Consider the following 18,265-nt stretch of genomic DNA (forward strand, 5'->3'; position numbering starts at 1 on the left):
CAGATGTGCAGAGGGCTGCGGCCAGGAAACCCGTCAGGAAGGCCCAAGTGCTCCTTCCCAGATTCCCCAGCATTTCCTGTCTCCCACAAGGGGCCAGGAGGAAACAGCCACAGCCAGGAGCTGCTGGGAGGAAAGAGCAAGGCTGGCCCTGGGGAACGCAGTGCCGCCTGCCCCCGCGGTGTCCACAAGCAGCTCCGACCCACTCAGCACTCGTCAGAGAGCTGCCCCCACCAAGGCCCCTGTCTTGGCCCCAAAGGTCCCCAGAGCCTCCACCAGGCAGGTGAGCCACACACACTGGGGTTGGGGTGGGGCCTTCCACCCACAAGGAGGGCCACCTGGGCTCGGGACGAGGACCACGGAGAGCACCCTCCCTCCACTACGCCCAGCCCCACCTCCTACCTGGCAGGCCTGCCCACAGCAGCCACCTGAGCAGGAGGAGAGCCGGCGGGGTGCAGAGCCCTCGGCCGTCTCCTCTCGGACACTTCTCCACAAACACATAACAGGCAACCGCAACTCTCCACATCTGGACACAGACAACCATTTTGGGACAAGAACATTCTGCAGTAGGCTGGCAGCTCCTAGGAATGGGCCCCAGGCCTGGACACGCGTGAAGAGGTCTGTGGGGGTCTCACGGCAGCACTTTCTGCACTGGCGGAATCCCAGAGACGGCCTCTGTGTCTGCGAACAGGGGACCCTGGATGGACCCTGGAGCAGGGGTGCAGGGACCTTGGAGGGGCGCAGGTGGCTCCCCAAGCTCAGGGAAGGACAGACAAGAGGCTGTGGCAAGCACAGAGCTGTGTGCAGCATGAGGACCAGCACAATGCACTGCAGACCACAGGCAAAGAACTTCTCTGGAAGAAGGAAGAAACCAGGAGCCACAGTGGAGCTGGGCAGAAGACAGGAGGGTGCTGGGCTCAGTGGAGATGGCTTTACGTACTCCAGGGTTTTCCCTGTGTGGTGTGTGTGTGCTGTGGGGTTCATGAGAATCTGATGTACTCTGAAAGGAGGGGACCAGAAGAGGATAGCCTCCCCCCACTACTGGCCCTAATAACCCACCTGGTCTACAAAGAGAACCCCAGACTGCCTCCCACCCCACCCTGGAGGCTCAGCTGCAAAAGCCCCACTGCCCTGGTCGGTCTCCTCCAGGGACACAAGCACAGGCGGGCTTAGTCGGGCCCCCGCCCTGGTCTGCTGCTCACGGTGGGTGCATAGGCTGCCCAGTCTCCAGCGTGTCCCTCTCTCCGCCCAGCTCGGGGTGTCTGCAGTGAGGCTCAGAGCCACCAGCAGGAGCAGGGCTGCAAGTGGAAGCCCTCCACTCCACAGCCCCTCCGAGCAGTTCTCTACAGTTCTCAGTCCTGACCTTCTCCTGGGCTTCTCCTCCCCAAACCTGGGGCCCCAGGAGGAACTGGGTCTTTTCCTCCTACTCACCCCATACATTTTCTTCCTGAATAGAAAAGCAGCTGTGAAGATACAGGGTAAGGGCTCACGGGTGAGACGGACCAGGCAGGCCCTGGGCCAGGGTGGGCCAGGAGAGAACGCAGCCCCTCCACAGACAGCAGGGCACCCAGAAAGGACCCTGCCTGCCTCCCGGGCAGCTCAGAGCTCATGCAGCAGACCACGCATGAGGCAGTCGAAGCATCTCTGCAGACGTTGTTTCTAAGCAACTCCTGTTAGAATATTCTGGAACAACTGCTCTTTTGGACATTCAAAAAATTCCCAGTCATCCTACAAGAGACGGAAGACCTGGTTTTGTTCCAGTGGGGTAACCAGCAGTGCCCGAGACAATGGCCTCGAGTGTGTGGGAGCACATCCCCCTCCTGTTTGGCAGCTGCTGTCCTCCGGGCCTCACTCTTCTGCAAGAAGCTGCAGCTCTGCTGGAGGATGGGGAGGTTCAGAGCGCCCCCTAGTGGGCAGGTCTCTCCACCCCGGCTGAGGAGGGCCTGCTGTTCCAGGGGGGCCCACTGCTTCGCCTTGGGCACCCTGGTTCCCTCACAGCAAGAGGCACCTGGGGATGGGATAATGAAGGGAATGCAAATCTCCCAGAGGACATACTACACAAGGCCACAACCTTGGACGCTGGCATGTCCTGGCCCCGGGCCCCACTGGCGATGCTCACACCTGCCCACTCTTTTTTATTTTAATTATTTTATTTATATTTTAGTTGTTGATGGACCTTTATTTTATTACTTTACTTATATACAGCGCTGAGAATTAAAGCCAGGGCCTCACAATGCAAGGCAAGTGCTCTACACTGAGTCACCACGCCAGCCCCCACCTGCCTACTCTTGACAGGAGCACATGTCCCAGTACTCAGAGAAGCAGGGCTCACGGGCACAACAGGGACAGCAGGAGGGCCTGGCTGGCAAAGGGCAGGCCGCAGCACGTGGAGCATAAGTCTCCTGCAGCCCTGGCCTTCCACCCCTTCCCCAGGTCCAGCCAACTGCTTCAGCTGCCGCCGGGCAGGCCTCCTCCTCCACCCGGCGCCACACGTCACCACAAGCCAACGCTGTCTTAAGAAGCTCCCGGAGCTGTCAGCAAAGCGTTGTCACCACAGCTGAGCTCCCGCCATGCAGGAAGCAGCCCTGCTTGGCAGGCGCCTGCACTTGGGGGCAGGCTCGTCCTAAGGTGGGCTCAGGCCTGCCAGCTAGCTACAGGGCTGTGGGGACACAGTCTGCACAGGAACCAAATGTCCACAGGCTGGTCCTGTGAGGTCTGACGGGCTCCCTGGCAAAACCTACCCACAATGGCACTTTTCAGGCCAAAACATGCTTCTCCATGCCCCAACCCAGAGGATGCAGGAACACGGACCACTTGGCGCCCAGCAGGAAGACGTATCCCAACACCCATCCTAGGGAAATGGCCAGAACCTGAGGCCAGCCCTGCTGGACAAACAAGCAGCTGGGTCAGGTCCAAATGTGTCTCTGAGCAAACAGCAGCCCAAACCAACCAACCCCTCAATGCTCACCATCACCCAGTGGGACCAAAACTCTCTAAAGGTCAGGCTGAGGGGTGGAAGGCTGTGGGAGGCTGTTCAGAACAGGGCCAGCCATCATCCCTCCTGGCCCTCCACATCCCAACCAGGACAAGGTCTTCATTCCGCTGGGGGCCAGCCCAGCACTCCCACCAGCAGGTTCTTGGGGTCTCTCATCAAATGGACACTCTCAGCCCAGACAGTGGTCAGCCAGGAGCACACAGGCCAGCAGAGGTCCACTGTTTCATTCTTGGCTAACACAAAGTGGGGAAACACTGAAGACGCTGTGTCCACTGTGGGACTCTGCCCAGGATCACGGGCGCTTCAGGACCATCCTGGGTTCAAGAACATTCAGAAGTAGAGACAGGCCCCCCGTCCACGTGGCTGGCATACGGGGGCCTCAAGGGGGCCACGCAGGGTCCACATCAAAGGCCTCCAGGTGTGCTGGCTGTGCTGTGTGTCCTCCTGAGTCTCTAGAACCTGGCTGGAAAGTCTGACCCACCCTGACCCCCACACACACGTTCTCCCCACTCTAACTTGTGAACCTGCCAGAGAGCTTCCTACCTGCGGTCAACTGTGTGTTCCAATCCTGTGCAAACTCAAGAACGTTCAGAGGCTCCCTCCACAAGTAAGCAGAGAGGTTAAACATATCCCACCATTCCGGAGTAATTCCGCTTCAAAGCACTGGCGAGGACTGGAAATCCTGTGAAGAGGCCACGCAGTCGGACAAGCTCAGGCCCCCCAGAAATGCAGGTTCCCTGGAAACCACAACTCTGAGGCATTTCTGCCTTTGGGGAAATTTCCATAAGATTCTCAACTCCTCAGTCGATAGACACTTCCTCCCAGGAGAGCCGCAGCAAGGCCTGGGGCCTGGAGAAGCCGACAACACGCCCTTCAGTGACTCGGGTCTCTTCCCAGCACACCGGGTGCTGGGTCAGCAGAGACCAGAGAGCCTGCTCCTGTAAGTGGCCACCTCTCCTGCCTGTGCTGCGGGCGGCCCAGCCTGCAGCTGCCCCTCGCAGGCAGCCAGATGGAGGACATGCAGACATGAGGGTCTGCATGTGGGGCTGAGGCTGTACCTCCTGCTGTGCGGGGCTTGCCCACCACCACAGGCCTCAGAGCTAAAGGCAAGCGGGGCTGAGGGAGGGGGCCCAAAGGCAGCCTGGACTCAGCTCCACTGTTATCCTGGGCCCGGCAGAGGAAGGAGCCCCAGCTGGGTGCCCAAGGAGCGTCAAGCAAAGCCCTGACCCTGGGATCTGCTCTTGCTGTTGTGAATGGGAGATGAAGCTGGTGGGGCGTCCACAGCCACAGGCCTGGGACCCCAGAGGCCTCCACAGGGAATCGGGACACTGGGGATGGAGGAATTCGTGACCAGCCCAAGCGCTGAGCTGGTGCAGTGGGTCCAGCCCCCAGGCACAGTACCGCCCAACTCCAGATGCTCCATCTGGCCTGTTCTGAGTGCCACTCTCCCAGGCCACCCATGGCACAGGTGTCCTCGTCTCTGAGGTGGAGGCCCCAGTCTTGGGCAGGACAGGCTCTCTCAGCCTGTTTCCCACACACCCCTCTGGGGGGCTGGCTGGGGGACCAGTGACTGCCCCTCAGGAGCAGCATGCCTGGCAGGCAGCCCAGGAAGGACCACCCTTTGCACTCAGGCTCCAAGAGGCCCTACAGTGCTGCGCAGACTGGAGCCCTTCGGGAAAGGGCTGGGGGCAGGTGTCCACCAGCTTGGAAGTAGCTCTGGAGACACACAGGCGGCGTGCGATGGCTCCCCCAGAGGCCTGTCAGAGTCCTATGGCTGGTGAGCCTGGCTGACCTTGCCCACCAAGCCCTGGGGCCAGAGAGCAGCTGCCTCTTCCCACCCTGGACAGCAGCTGTCCTTCAGGGGCCCAGCAAGGATGGCCAAGAGACTGACAGAGCTCCACCCCTTAGAAACCAGGCTTTGGTGGCCGAAGGCAGAAGGAAGTTGGCCCAAGGGGGCCCGACACTACCAGATGTGGGACTAGCTTCCACTGTGAGCCACAGCCCTGTCCTCCACTGGCCATCCAGGGCCAAGGAAGGACTCGATCTTCATTATGAGTTAATGGACAAACCGAATGGCGTCTGATACATAACATGGGCCAGTTGTGCAAGGCCAGCAGGGGACGTGAGGACCGGCCACCTGGTCAGGAAGCTCAGACCACCAGTCCTCCTGAGTCGGGAAGGGGCATGCTGGGCATGGAGGGTCCCACCCTGGAGACCTGGGCATGGGTGATGAGCCACAACAGCCATACAAGATGTCCCACCTGGCACAAGGGGTCTGCAGGCACCTGGAGAGGGTGGACAACCCCTCTCAGTGGGTCTTCACAAGGCCCAAGAGACAGGGAGAGGCGGCACCCCTTTACCAACAAGAAGATGGAACCCTGCAGAGGTTGAAAGCAGACCCTAGTGTGTGGCCTGGCACCTCCCAGAGGCCCTGTTCTTAGACACTCTGCCTCCTGTCTGCCCCCTGCCAGAAAGGCACCGCTTCCCACCAGCCTCCCCTGCCAGGGAGCCCCGGAAGCCCCATGCCTCAGTGAGGGAGCAAGCAGAGGCCTGAAGCAGGCTAGAGCGCTGCCTGGGGAAGGTCTCGCCCCCAGCGCCCCCAGCTGCATGGCAGAGGCTGCCCTCTGAAGGGGATGGTCCTGACTCGGGGCTTTCCAGAGGAGACGACCCACAGACCCCACAGCCTGCCACTCACCCAGGATGCTGCAGCTCTAAGGAAGGACCCAGGGGTGGGACCCACACAGGGCTCCTGACCCAAAGGGGACCCTGAGGAAATGCTGATACTGCATAGGGGACTCTGTCCGGCCCACACCCCAAAAGTCTTCTCTGGCCACGACCTGGATGGCCAGAGCTGGTCCCACAGAAGCCTTTGAACCCCAGACAGGCAGGGAGCAGGGTGCTGCTGGACTAATAAGGACAGGCGCTGGACCCTGCCTGGACCCTGCCTGGACCCTAGACTGAAGAAGCAGATCCCTCTCACTGAGGGAAGTGGAGCCCACACTGGCAGCACCAGCACTGCCTACTGGGGGCCTGAAGGCAGCCGGGGTTCCCGCTAGGGGCCTTCCTCCGTCCCAGAACCACATTCTAGCACCCACACAGGCACGCACACCCTTCGCAGCCCAAGCAGGCAGCTGGCCCAAGACTTCCCAGAATCCGCTCCTCACTCCAGACCCAAAATGCCTCTTCCACACAAAATGGCCGAGTCTCGGGGCTCTTTCCTGTCCCTGGCTTGGCTGGAAGGGGAGAGCAAGCGCCCTCACACTGGAGGCTCTGCTCACTACCTACACACACTTGCACACCCAGCAACTCCCACAATACCACACTCAGAACACGGCAGCCCCCGCCAGCCTGCGCCAGGCCCCACAAGAGGGGCATAGCCAGGTCCTGGGCGGGCCTCCTCCCAGGCTCTGAATGTGCAGGGGGGCACCCGCTGCTGTGCAAAGACAGGCCAAGACTGTGCTCAGTGTGAGGATCAGGGATGAGGGCTGGCACCAGTGGGGCACTGGCCCAGGGCTTGGGCGGGTGAAGTTAGACCCCTCCCCATTTCAGCAACCCAGAAGCTCCCATGGAGAGTGAGAAGTTGGAAGGGTGGCCAAGGAGAGGCCAGCCCCGCTGCACCGGTTGGTTGCATGGGGGCCCCGCTGCAGAGGCCCCCAGAGTCTTCTGGACCCTGGACCACGCAGCCCTCTTTCCCCGCCGGCCCTTTGTTCCGCGAGCGAGCGGGGCTGTGGGGAGGGGCCTCCCGCTAAGGGGGGCTGGGGCGCCAGCGCAGCTCGTCCTGCGGGGGAGGGGCTGGTGCAATTCAGCTGGGCGCCTCCGCCCCACCTGAACCGCCCTGACCCCGAGAATTTCTTCCAGACTGCTTTCCAAAATCACTCTCTGATCTCTGCCCTTCGCTTAACCAAGGGACGCAGTGCCCCGACCCAGACCCCTGGCACACGCGAGACTGGTGCGGGCATGCGGACACGCACACAGGGGACACTCCATCCACGGCAGCTCCACGCCCGCAGTCCACCCCCGGCCGAGCCGGGGTCGCCCCCAGCCTGCTGTGCGCAGCGCCCCGCCGGACACTCACACGTAGGCGTGGTAGATGAATGCCCAGCCACGGGGCCGCTCCAGCACGTTGTAGAGGAAATTCTGCAGCTTGCGGTAGAAGGCGTTGCGCTTGGGGGGCTTCCCGGCACCTGCGCCGCCCGCGCGTGGCTTACTAAGAATGCTGCCGCGCTTGGGGGCCTCGGAGCCCGCGATGAGCAGAGCGCCGTCCCTAGTGGAGTCGGGCGCGCCGGGGTCCAGCCCCACGAAGCCCACTTTGAGCTTTTTCTCCCCGCTAGGGCCGGGGTACACGCCGCCGTTGCGCGACTTCTGCACCATGGTGCCGGGTGGCGCCCCGGCCGGCCGGGCGTGGGCTCAGCGGGGGCGGCGTGCTGGGGGAGGCGCAGGCCCCAGGCCAGGCCCTCGGCCTTGGAGCCGCATGGCCGAGGCGGCAGAAGCGGCGGCAGCGGCTCCGCGCTCCTGCCGGTCCCGGCCGCGCGCGGGGACGCTGCGGCCACCTCGCTCCGCGCGCGCCTCGGTGCTCGGCCCGCGGCCGCGCCGGCTCCGCCTGCTGCCTCGCCCCGCCCCCGTTAACTCCTGCGACACCGCGCGGCAGCGCCCCGGAAGGGAGGAAAGGAAGCGAAGGGCCACTCTGGGTCTCAAGGACTCTTCTCTGCCTATCAACCCGCCATGTGCGCATTGACAGGGATTCCAGCCTCGCGGTCACTTTTGAGGCAAACGGGGCCATGTAAGCTGGCCATCTGACCAGGCCTGAGCTCTCCCTGGGATCCCAAAGTGGTACCAAGCGCCTGACCCTGGTTGGACTCCTGCCAGCTGGGTTCCAGGGTGGACACCTCCGGTGGAGGAGGGTACTGGCTCTTGCCAAATTCTGATTTGATCTGCTCCCTGGGCGGAATCGATCTCAGCCGACTTCAGGGTGGATGGGGCACTTGGAAGCCAACTCCTCACTGGGATGTGCAAGGAGAATCGGGGGACTCTTCCTGAGAGGTCGCCTGGGTGGGACCTGGAGAAGGGTCCTGGAAGGGAGGCCCTCTAGGAAAAGCAGTGGGAGGAGCAGCCAGAATCACCCCTGGAGGGCCTGGAAGTCCCCAGGGGACCTGGACTTTGCAGCTTCAGAGGGTCCTGCCACAGGACAGGGAGCTGGTGCCTTGAGGCCCAAGCCAACACAGGCCAGTGAGGACACTAGTGTCTAGTGCAGGATAAAATAGGGCAGGCTCTGGACAGAGGCAGGAGGATGTCCCCTTTCAGGGAGGAGTGGGCAGAAGTAGCTTCCCTTTCCACAGGTCAGGGGGTGTCCTAGGAGAGGGCCCTCTGGAACCTGCAGCAGGGATGCCAAGGGACCCATCTCTCAGACCCTGAAGCTCCTGCGCATCGTGCCAGCTCCTCACCAAGTGCCCATTGGAGCCTTCCTCTGCACCTGGGGGTCTGGCTCCACCAAGCCTCTTCCCATCTCCATCCCACCCCAGCACCACGTGTTGTGGCCAGAGAAAGCTCCTCTTGAGTAGCAGTACTTAAGTACCTTGCTTATAAAATGGCATTAGACCCCATACTGAGTCAGTCCTTTAGTTTCCAGAGCTCATGGCTATAGAGCCTGGTTTTTTGTTGTTGTTGTTGTTGTTGTTGTTATTGTTGTTTGTTTGTTTTCAATTAGGTTGAAAATACATGGTGGGCACAGTGCTAACTTGTCAATTATCTAGAATGTTGGGGTGGACTGGAGCTTCTGCAGGCAGGTGTGCATACCGTGCATAGGACAAGCCAGGGCACAGCCTGGCCCCTGCCTCCCTGCCTCCAGGCCCAAGCATCAGCCACGATCAGTAAGTGGCTTGCCCCCCTCCAAGCCTACAAAGCCACCCAGGAAAGGTTAAGGGAAGAGGCCCAGCCCAGTTGGCTCAGGGTAAGGAAGGGACTTTGAGTCCCAGATGAAGCAGGTGCCACCCCATCCCCCTGCACATGCTAGCTGGCCTTGCCATTTGCCCTTGGGTCACCCTCATTCTCCCTCTGCAAAAGACCAAACAGATGTGAAAACCAAAGGGAGGCCTGGGCTGCCCCATCCTTATGGGGGAAGCCCCATGCTTGATTCTCCTGGGAGCAACTCTCAGGCTTGAAGTCAGACCAAAGTGGGACCCACGGTTGGGGCTGCTTCACAGAGGAGAGAGGCATCTCAGGTGTCATTTTAGCAGATGCACAGCCCTTAGATGAGAGCAAACCTAAAGGCTCTCTGGGGTCCCAGGACATTGGAAGGGACACCTGCTCATCTCAGCTTTAGCAGAAAGGGAGAACACAACCTTGAAGGTAAGGAGACATCAACTGGCCCCCACCAGTCTTATGGGGGGCTGAAAGTGGGGTTCCTCTCACAGGGAGGCTGGAGGGACCTTCTCGGCGTGCAACATATCTTTTGCCTCCACAGCCATCTGTGGTCTTCTCCACCAATGGTTTCTGCACCAACAGCTTTGCTGCATCTCAGAAGGTTCCAGAAAGTGAACCCTGTAGCAAGACTCAGAATCCTTTGTCTGCTCCATTTAGGGTGTCCTTCAACACACTGGCTCATTGATCATTTATGTCTTCAATGCTGTGCCTTACATTCTTGGCAGTGCCCACCACCATGCCCCCCAACCTGTACCCAGTGAACAGGGTCACAGAAGCTTCCAGTTAGGGAAAATCTCATGCATGCAACAGGAATTCCACTTCATTTAAAAATAGATGGAGGGCTGGGTTGTGGCTCAGAGGTAGAGCGCCTGCCTGGCATGTGTGAGGCACTAGATTCTATCCTCAGCACCACACAACAATAAATAAAACACAGGTTTTTGAAAAAATAATAATAAGGTGTTTTATCTTATGATGAAACTTAAATCTAAAAAAAAAAAAAAAAAGATGGGGAAAGCTTTCAGGCTCAAGCCGTCTTTGCCAAGACTGCATCGACAGAATTCCAGAGCAGAAGAGTTCAGAGATTCCGATTCAGGACGCCCCACTCCCGCTGGGAGAGAGCGCTTGCCAGCAGCAGGCGGGAGGCCCTGCAGCCAAGCCAGGCGCTGTCCTTTCAGCACCTCGGATGCTGCCCAGTCTCCCAGAACCTTCCAAGCCCAGCCCATGCCTCATGCCTTCTCCTCTGGGCAGGCAGCGGTGGGACTCCTCCTGTCCTCACCTCACTGAACTGCCCTCAGCAGCCAGAGAAGGTGGACTATGGACCTTGCTGCTGCCATAGATCCTTCCTGTACATTCTTTCCCCATCATGAAATGTTCCACTAGAGGCTATGACCACCCGCCACCCAGCCAAGCTGTCCCTGGCTTGTGCCTGTCTTGCCCAGTGTCCCCCACAGCCTGGCACAGACAAGGACCTGTGATGGGTTTATATTGTGGCTGCTTATGGCGGACGTCAAACTGAAGCGCATCTGGATCATTCCTCCTTGGAGAGGCTGCGTGGTGAGCCTCCCTCTCCTCATGGTGCAGGTAGGGGCAGGCCTGCTACCTCCCCCAAACCCACTGCTTTGCTGCTGCTCAGGCTGATATGCAACCCTGCAAGTCAGGACTGTGGTCTGGCAGACACGGAGCACACAGGAAGTCGGTGGGTCAGCTGTCCCAGTAGCCTAGCTGCAGCACACCAAGGGAGAGAACCCAGGGAGTTTCCGTAGACTGTGTGCAGGAGAAAGTGCCTCAGCACCACCCCACAAGGAAGCCCTCGCTGTCACAGGGATGGCAGCCACACCAGGTGTCCGGCCACCTGAGTCCTGTGGGCCAATGACCTGCACAGACAACAGCACACTCAACACTGAGAAGCAGTTTCCCACTTCACTTCAGTCCCCACTCTGTCTCCTCCCAAAAGAAAAGGAGAGCCACGGCCCTGGGTGGCAGAGGAGCAGCTGGAGCAGACTCACCAGCCCAGAAACAAGACTAACTCTGGAGAACGAAGGGACAGGTTCTCACGGCTGAGCCTGGCCAGGGCTGCTATTGCTGCAATCCTACACCTTGGACCACAGGAAGTGCCCTCCTGGGCAGAGAGAGAGGCCCAGCTCCCCACCTGGACAAGAGTTTTCCTCCAAGGAGGAGGAAGGGCTATGTGTCTGGGGACGGGCGGGGCGGGGGGGGGGGGCGGGTAAACATCTCACACTAATGCTTATTGACTAAAATCAATAGAAATTTAATTTATAGTTTTTTAAAAAGGACTAGAACTCTAAACAAGCTTCGCAGCCCCCCGGCAAACCAGCTAATGTGGTAGAGCAAGGGAATGGACCTGCCAATACCTGTCAGAGACCTATTGTCAGTGGCAGCTGGAGACGGCATAGGGTTAGGATGGCCCTGGGAGTGTCCTGAGATGGAGCTTCCCACAGGGCACTCCCCACAGTGGCCCTCATCCTGAAACCCATCTTGGTGGTGGTGATCCAGAGTTTCGCACCTGGCACCCATGTGCCTGCCTTTCCCACACCTCCAGGCAGAAGCAGCTGTAAAACTGTCCCCGTTTTGCTGCAGATAAAATGTGAGGACACAGAGGCCTGTGGCTCTGCAGGCGTGACCCAGACCCTTGTGCAGTTCCCTGGCACTCTGACACTACCTGAACGCTTTCCAGACCACAGCCACTTGCCTGCAAGATGCAACCAGCACAGCTCTGGACTCTTCCGACCTCTGCCCCTGGCTCCCACCCACCTGGTGCCCCTCTCGCCAGTGGACAAGCTTTCATGGACGCATCCCTCTGCCCAGAATGCTGCTGCCTCTCCTGGTCTGGGGTAGACAGCGTGGGCACCCCCCACCCAGCTCCATCTCCCGGGTATGTGTTTGTGTGGAGCTAGCCTCCGCCACAGAGGAGCCCTTGAAGTGCAGCCCAGCCCACAAGAGGGGCTCAGCAGGCAACTCACATGAACTGCCACTTTGACCTGGGCTGATGTCACCCAGAGCCTCTGTCACCATGGATGATGAGAGGCCCAGCACTGGTGTGGCTCAGGGGCTGCTGGGTAGACCCTGGGAGGATGTGGGCAGCTAGAACTCAGGGCCGTGGAGACAGTCTCCTGCTGGCAGAGTGGTCAGCTGCCTGCCCACGCACAGGCTGTGGGCATCTATGCCCTGGATGCCCGCCTAGGCTAACTGGAGCTCGTTGCTTGGCCAAACGTCCTGCAGGCCTTGGGCAGAAAGCCAGCCAGCCTGAGGCAGGGCCCAGGGGCTGTCAGAGATCCTGCCCCCACCCAGGCACTCACCCTGGACAAGGTCACCACATGCCACAACAGGCAAATAATTCAGATAGGCTGACCAGAAAGACAGGGACATGTCAGGAGCCCAGGGCCTTGCTGGGCAGCTTCCCCAGCCAACTCCAGGGTTCCGTTCCAGCCTCCAGCAGCTTGTCTTCCAGGTCACAAAGTACAGCCTGGGGCAGATGCCACGGGTCACTGTCTGGGTCACTGTCCAGATCCTGCACTGGACTCAATGTCTGTGTCCCTAAAACTCATCTGTTGAAGTCCTGACCCAAGTGATGGCAGGAGGTGGGCCCCTGTCGGGGAGTGGCTCATGAGGTAGAGCCCCAGGAAGGGTTCTGCGCCCTCTCTCTGCTGTCTGCCGCTCAAGGCCACAAGAAGGGTTGGCAAGCCTGGAGGCCAACCTCACCAGCCAGCCTCGGGACCTCGCCCTCAGACTTGTGCCTCCAGAACTGTGAGGGATACATCCCAGGGTTCCTCCTCGTCACCTCTGAGGGAACCTCTCGGTACTCCTCTGAGCAGCAGATTCGCCACATGCCTCCCGGACCAGCTGGGGAAGTAGCCCAGCCACATTCAGCTCTCAGCAGCAGGAAGCAGGACACAGCAGACCTCCCTCCCTGCGGCCACACACCCTCCTCCTCTTAGGCCTTCCCAAGGTCCCACTTGAAGAGAGAACTGTGTCTATCCCTATGCCCGATGGCCTGCCTCAACCCCTACTAGTCTCCACCTAATCACTCCTGCTGCCGAACCCCTGGAGATGATGTCCGTCCATGTAGGCTAGTCGTCCATACCAGGCCAGTTCTACTCCAGGGGACATCTGGCAATGGCTAGAAATATACCTGGTTGTCAAGACTTGGGGGGTAGGTCCTGTGGGCATCCAGTGGGTAGCGGACAGGGGTGCTGCTCAACATCCTGCGTGACAGGACGCCCTCCCCACCCTACAGAGTTATTCAGCCGAGATGTCAAGATACGTAAGCTAACTATGCCCTTTCTTAAAATGCACACACCTGTCGTAGCATTCACAGCTTAGTAGTAAATGGCATAAGTAAACAGATTTTCTCCCAGTAACTCCTGAGAACACCCAAGCCAAGGGGTAGGAATCTTCATGGGAAAGAAGCTGGAGCCAGACAGGTAAGGTGCCCAGGAGAGGCGTAGGGCAGACAGGCATCTGCCACCAGTGTGAGGAGGGCCGAGTGAGAGGTCACCCTAGAGAGCATGGCTCCCGAGTTGTTAGCCTAATGGGGGTGCTGCCTCGGGCCGCCTCAGGGCAGTGGAGCTGTTCCTCTGTTTCATAATGTTGAGTTTAATTCACACATGACCTTGGCTGAGGCGGATTTCTCTGTACCTCAGTTCCTTTACCTGAGAAATGGATCACTGTGACGGAGGCGTGGGGTAGGGCTCATGCAGCACAGAGCGGGCCTTGCAGGAGGAGGCATTACATAAGCCTGGAAGTAAAAATAAACGAACCCACTGCCGCTGCCACCGTGCTCCGCCTGCCTCCTCCTCGAAATGCAGACCCTGGGCTTTGGGGGACACACGGAGCAAAGAGGAGAGGCAAGAGGTCCCAGGGCAGCCATGGTGTCAGGTGGAGGCACCCTAGTGGCAGAGCCACAGGAGAGAGCCACCAAACCCAGGGCCCAGCCCTGAAGGTCTGTGGAACCCCATTCGGCCTTTCCTCAGCCCCAAGAGTAAAAGGTGTACTCAGGACCAGGAGATGGAGGAGAAACTTCACAGCCCCACCCAGTGCCATGCACACCACCCCCACCTTCTAGACTCCCTCCTGTGCTACGTGCAGCACCCCCACCTTCTAGACCACTGAACCCTGAACCCAGCTGACTGGCTTGGCCCAACTTCAAAAAGCAGGTGGCGGTGAACCTCAACCAGAAGGGGGGGGGTGGCGGCATCTGGAACAGGAATCCTTGTCCATCAGCTCAAAGTTGGCACAAGCCCAGCCCAAGGCTGCTCCCTGACCCACCGGCCCCTCCACCTCCATCCCCAGAGCTCTGCCCCACTGCACCCCAGTTCTGGCTCCAGCCCATACCCTGTAGGAGACGCAGACCTTGGGAACTGCTGCCCTCCTCAGTCCTCAGTACCAGTGAGCTGAGTCCAGGGCCCAGAGCGGGGAGAGGAGCCTGACTCCTGGCCCCATGTCGGCCTTCTCCATAACTGCAGCCAGGAGCAAAGGGTTCCTTCTTTTTCCTTCCTCCTGCTGCTCGGCTTGGGGGGCAGTGGACAGGGGACAAGGAGAAAGTGACCCTCTCTCATTTCCTTCTGGTTTCCATGCCTTAGGGTCCCCATGGGCCAACCCTGGCCCAAGCAGGGATGCTGAGCTGCCACACTGGCTGACTCCACACCAGTGGCTGTCAGTCACATGCCACATCTGACCTCACTGATACCATGGCCCTCTCCTTTCTCCTCCCCACCTGACCCCCAAAGCAAGACAGCAGGACTGGCAAATGAAGCCAGCAGTGAGCAACAGCTCACAGCTCCCAGGAGCCAGTCCTGGTCCCTCACTGACCATCTCACAAGAGGACACCCAACCACCAGAGTTGGGAGCAGCTTTGAGGCTCATGTGCCTACCAGTCCCACCCATTACCCTGCTAGTTCTCTCTGCATGGCTACAGGATAGGAACTGCCCAGGTCCAGCCACCCAGCGACTCAGTCTGACTTCAGCAGCCAGTGGCACAGCAGAGCTAGAGCACACAGAGACACATGCGCACAGGGACACACACGCATGCATATACACATGTGCACAGAGGCCCTGTCCTGGCTGCCAAGGGCTCTGAGACAACCCCCCCAGTACTCCCCTAGCCCCCCAGTCCTCACAGGTGTGCACTGTTCTTCACCTGGCCACTCTCACACAGACACCCAGGTCCACACAACACACGTGGGACAGGCGCTAATCCTACATGCCTATAGTCCCTCTCTGAGAGCCACTACAAGGCAACAGGAGGGGACACAACCATCGGGAGGACAGTCATTCCCATAGTCTCAGCACATGAGAAACCCAGGTCCCAAGGCTGGGGTCACAGCGGCCATGAGGCTCAGCCCCTTGGAGGGGGCCCAGAAGCTGTGTTTGGGCACAGCACTGTCACTGCCAGAGGTACCCCAGGAGCCTGGGGAGGACAGGGAGGCCTCTCCTGCCCAGATTCCAGAAGGCAGCTGGAAGCCCCCAGGGGACAGGCCAGGAGACAGATCCTGCAGGACTGCTGGCCACCACTGTGAGGGTTTTCAGAAGTGTCCAAAGTGCAGGTGGCCGGAGTAAGTCCTTGTCTCCACTAACCTAGCACAAGGTAGAGTCCCTCTGGCCTCTGTTCCACCCCAATCCCTGACCTTAGGTGCTACTCTGAGGTCAGCTGCCTTAGATTTGAGGCAGGACCCCCGTGGCTGCCAGCTGGGCCTCCTCTGGCTTGGGGGTTCCTCAGCCAAACTGCAACCCAGGGCACTGAGCTCTGGTGACCTGCCTCACCTCACCACCACCTACTGGCTGCCCATTGGGCTCCCCAAAATGATGTCCAGGGGGCCGTCTGAGCCCCTGTGGGCTCTCTCCCCTCCCTGCTCCCCCCCACTGGCTCAATGAGGTGCCTGCCTCCTAGGTCCCACCCCAATTTGCCTCCATCTCAGCCCCAGCTTAGGCAGCAGCAGGGGCATCAGAAGGATGCTGGTCACTGTGTGGTCACTTCATGCCAGCACTATGCCTTCCCTGTAACCGGCAAGCACATCTCAGCCATCTTTGCCTCTCAGACCTGATATGTGGCCAGTGTCCCCTGCCCTCTCAGAAGTACTTCTGCTTAAGCGTGGCAGTTCCAGCAACTCCCCAAAGGGCCAGGGCTCCTGCCCAGTGCAGTGCAAGCCCCTGCCCTCCGCAGAGTTGATAATGGGCTTGGCACCTGAGAGATGCCAGGAGCTCAGCCCAGACTTCCGTTTCCTTCAGCTCTGCCCACCCCCACCTCGGAGGTCCCTTCTGACCTGGCACCAGGGCTGCAGAAAGGCCCAGAGCCTTCTAGGCCCTTCCTGGGTCTGCCTCCATCACCCACCCCAAAAGGGGGCCCAGGGCTTAGGACCCCCCCCCAGAGACCCCACCCCAGCCAAGATGATCCCTCCCAAGAACTCTGATGGGAATAATGAGATGCGCCCCCACCTCTGTCCTCAGGCCTTCTGGACCATCAGGGTATGCCCTTCCCCACCCCAGGAATATGCCCAGCATTCCTGGTGGGGGACAATGCAGCCCCAGCCCAGCCTGCTGGCCAGCAGAATGGACATAACAGGGCAGAGGACATAACCCTGGCTGACCTATAGCATCTGAGTGAGAAGGGTTCCCAGAGGACACGAATTTGCAACAGCAACCAGGAACAGGAGGATGAGGGGACCGCACAGCCCCTCAGGGTCTCTACCTAGGGGCTTCCTTCACCTCCAGGCAGGGGCTCTTTCTCACACTCATCCTGGCTGTCATCAGGCTGACAAGTTTCCCCAGGTCGACCCCAGTTCTAACAGGGCCAAGTGGTAAAGTGTGTAAGGACAACTTCTGGGGCCAACAGGCTCTGCGGGGTCACACTAAGTCCCACCCACCAACAGTGGTGGCCCAGGAAAGCCCCAAGATAGGTTGGGGTCCCTTGGAAAACCCCTGGTGTCCTTGAGTAGGGTCCCCAGAAAAAATACAGGATACTCGGTCAAATAAGAATTTCAGATACACAACAAAAACCTTTTAGTTTAAATAGGTCCCAAATACTCTACTAAAAAATGATTTGGGGCTCATCTGCAGTTCAGCTTTGACTGAGCATCCTGCACCCACTAGCCTGGCCCTCTCCCTCAGAGGTGGCCGGCACAGTCCTGGGGACCTGGCTCCCAAATCACACTGCTGCCTAGCTTCTGGGTCATCCTCTTGCTCTTCCTCCATCAGGTGTTGAGGGGCTCACCCATGGAGGGTGCCCCTGGACCGGGCTCCTCACCGCCCACTGGGCTGTTCCTCTCTTGAGCCGTTTCCACCCCTGCCCAAAGTACCATGGACCTGACTCTGGGACCTGGTGATCACAACTGTGTGTGCAAGAAAGAACTTTGCAAATGTGATTCAGGTGAGGATCTGGGGATGGGAGGTCAGCCTGGGTTGTCCAGGGGTGCCCCAAGTGCAGTCGTAGGTCCCTTATGAGGAGACTTGACACCGACAGAGGACTTCACATGACCCCAGAGACAGTGACTCAGCCACAACCAGGTGTGACTGCAGCCATGGAAGCTGGGAGAGGCGAGGAGCAGGGGCACAGCCATGGGCCACACCTCTGCTCCCCAGTGCTGCCTCTGGCTGACCTCCAGAAAGCACACCATGTGACCAGTCATTTGCACAGTGGCCCTGGGAGACTAAAACTCTGGGTCCTTAGGGGTGGCCTGCCCGCTCACCCTCAGGAAACCCGCACAGTTCAGTACTACTGTGGGCAGGACAGCCTGGGACCCTGGGGAGACTCCAGCCCTGGGCACTGTGAGCCCAGCTAAAGGAATCTGCTCACTCCCCATCTGGTGTCCATCCACCAAGGACCGTCAAGAACAGGTCCTGGAGCAGGGATGGATGGACAAAGCTGTCCTGCCACTTCCCTGTCCTTGCTGACCAAAGTCAGGGCACATTTTGCTCAGATGGACCAGGGACACTGGTGAGGACTCAAAGCCCCTAATCCCACTGACAGGTTACTGTCTTCCTGGCTGCCAGGGCAGTTCCTGCACTCCCAGTACCAGAGACAGCATGGACGTTGTGCTGGCTCCCGCCGTGGGTGCCAGGAGGAAGGGGAGCCCTGGAACTGGAGTGACGGATATAGCACACGTGGGGAAGGAGTCTCGCTCTCATCCATCCTCAGACCCCAAGCACTCAGGCCCCGTATGGTGAGCAACCTCCAACCCCTGGACTACCCAGGCCAGCTGCCCGCCGCGGCCAGGACCCACCAGCCACCCTGCATAGCTCAGGACAGCTGGCCAGGTCACCTGGCGGCGGGGGAGGGGGCCGGCAGGACGACCGGGCGCGACCGGCGAGCGCAGGGCCCCAGCAGCAGGCGCACACGGC

The 18,265-nt window shown here is 59.7% G+C and overlaps 1 protein-coding gene across 13 annotated transcripts in view; it reads right to left on the reverse strand.

The window, feature by feature from the left end:
- Positions 1-7,414, reverse strand: part of Kcnq2 (potassium voltage-gated channel subfamily Q member 2) — a 50,660-nt gene extending 43,246 nt beyond the window's left edge. For all 13 annotated transcript variants that reach the window (XM_058575495.1, XM_058575492.1, XM_058575498.1 and 10 more), the window contains exon 1: positions 7,068-7,414. In XM_058575495.1, coding sequence (XP_058431478.1) covers positions 7,068-7,363 — 296 coding nt within the window. In that variant the 5' untranslated portion in view covers positions 7,364-7,414. The remainder of the gene's footprint in view (positions 1-7,067) is intronic.
- Between the last annotated feature and the right edge of the window lie 10,851 nt (positions 7,415-18,265).

The sequence above is a fragment of the Marmota monax genome, unplaced genomic scaffold (assembly GCF_021218885.2).
Source record: "Marmota monax isolate L192 unplaced genomic scaffold, Marmota_monax_Labrador192_F-V1.1 WCK01_AAM20220418_F8-fsc00014, whole genome shotgun sequence".
NCBI lineage: Eukaryota > Metazoa > Chordata > Mammalia > Rodentia > Sciuridae > Marmota > Marmota monax.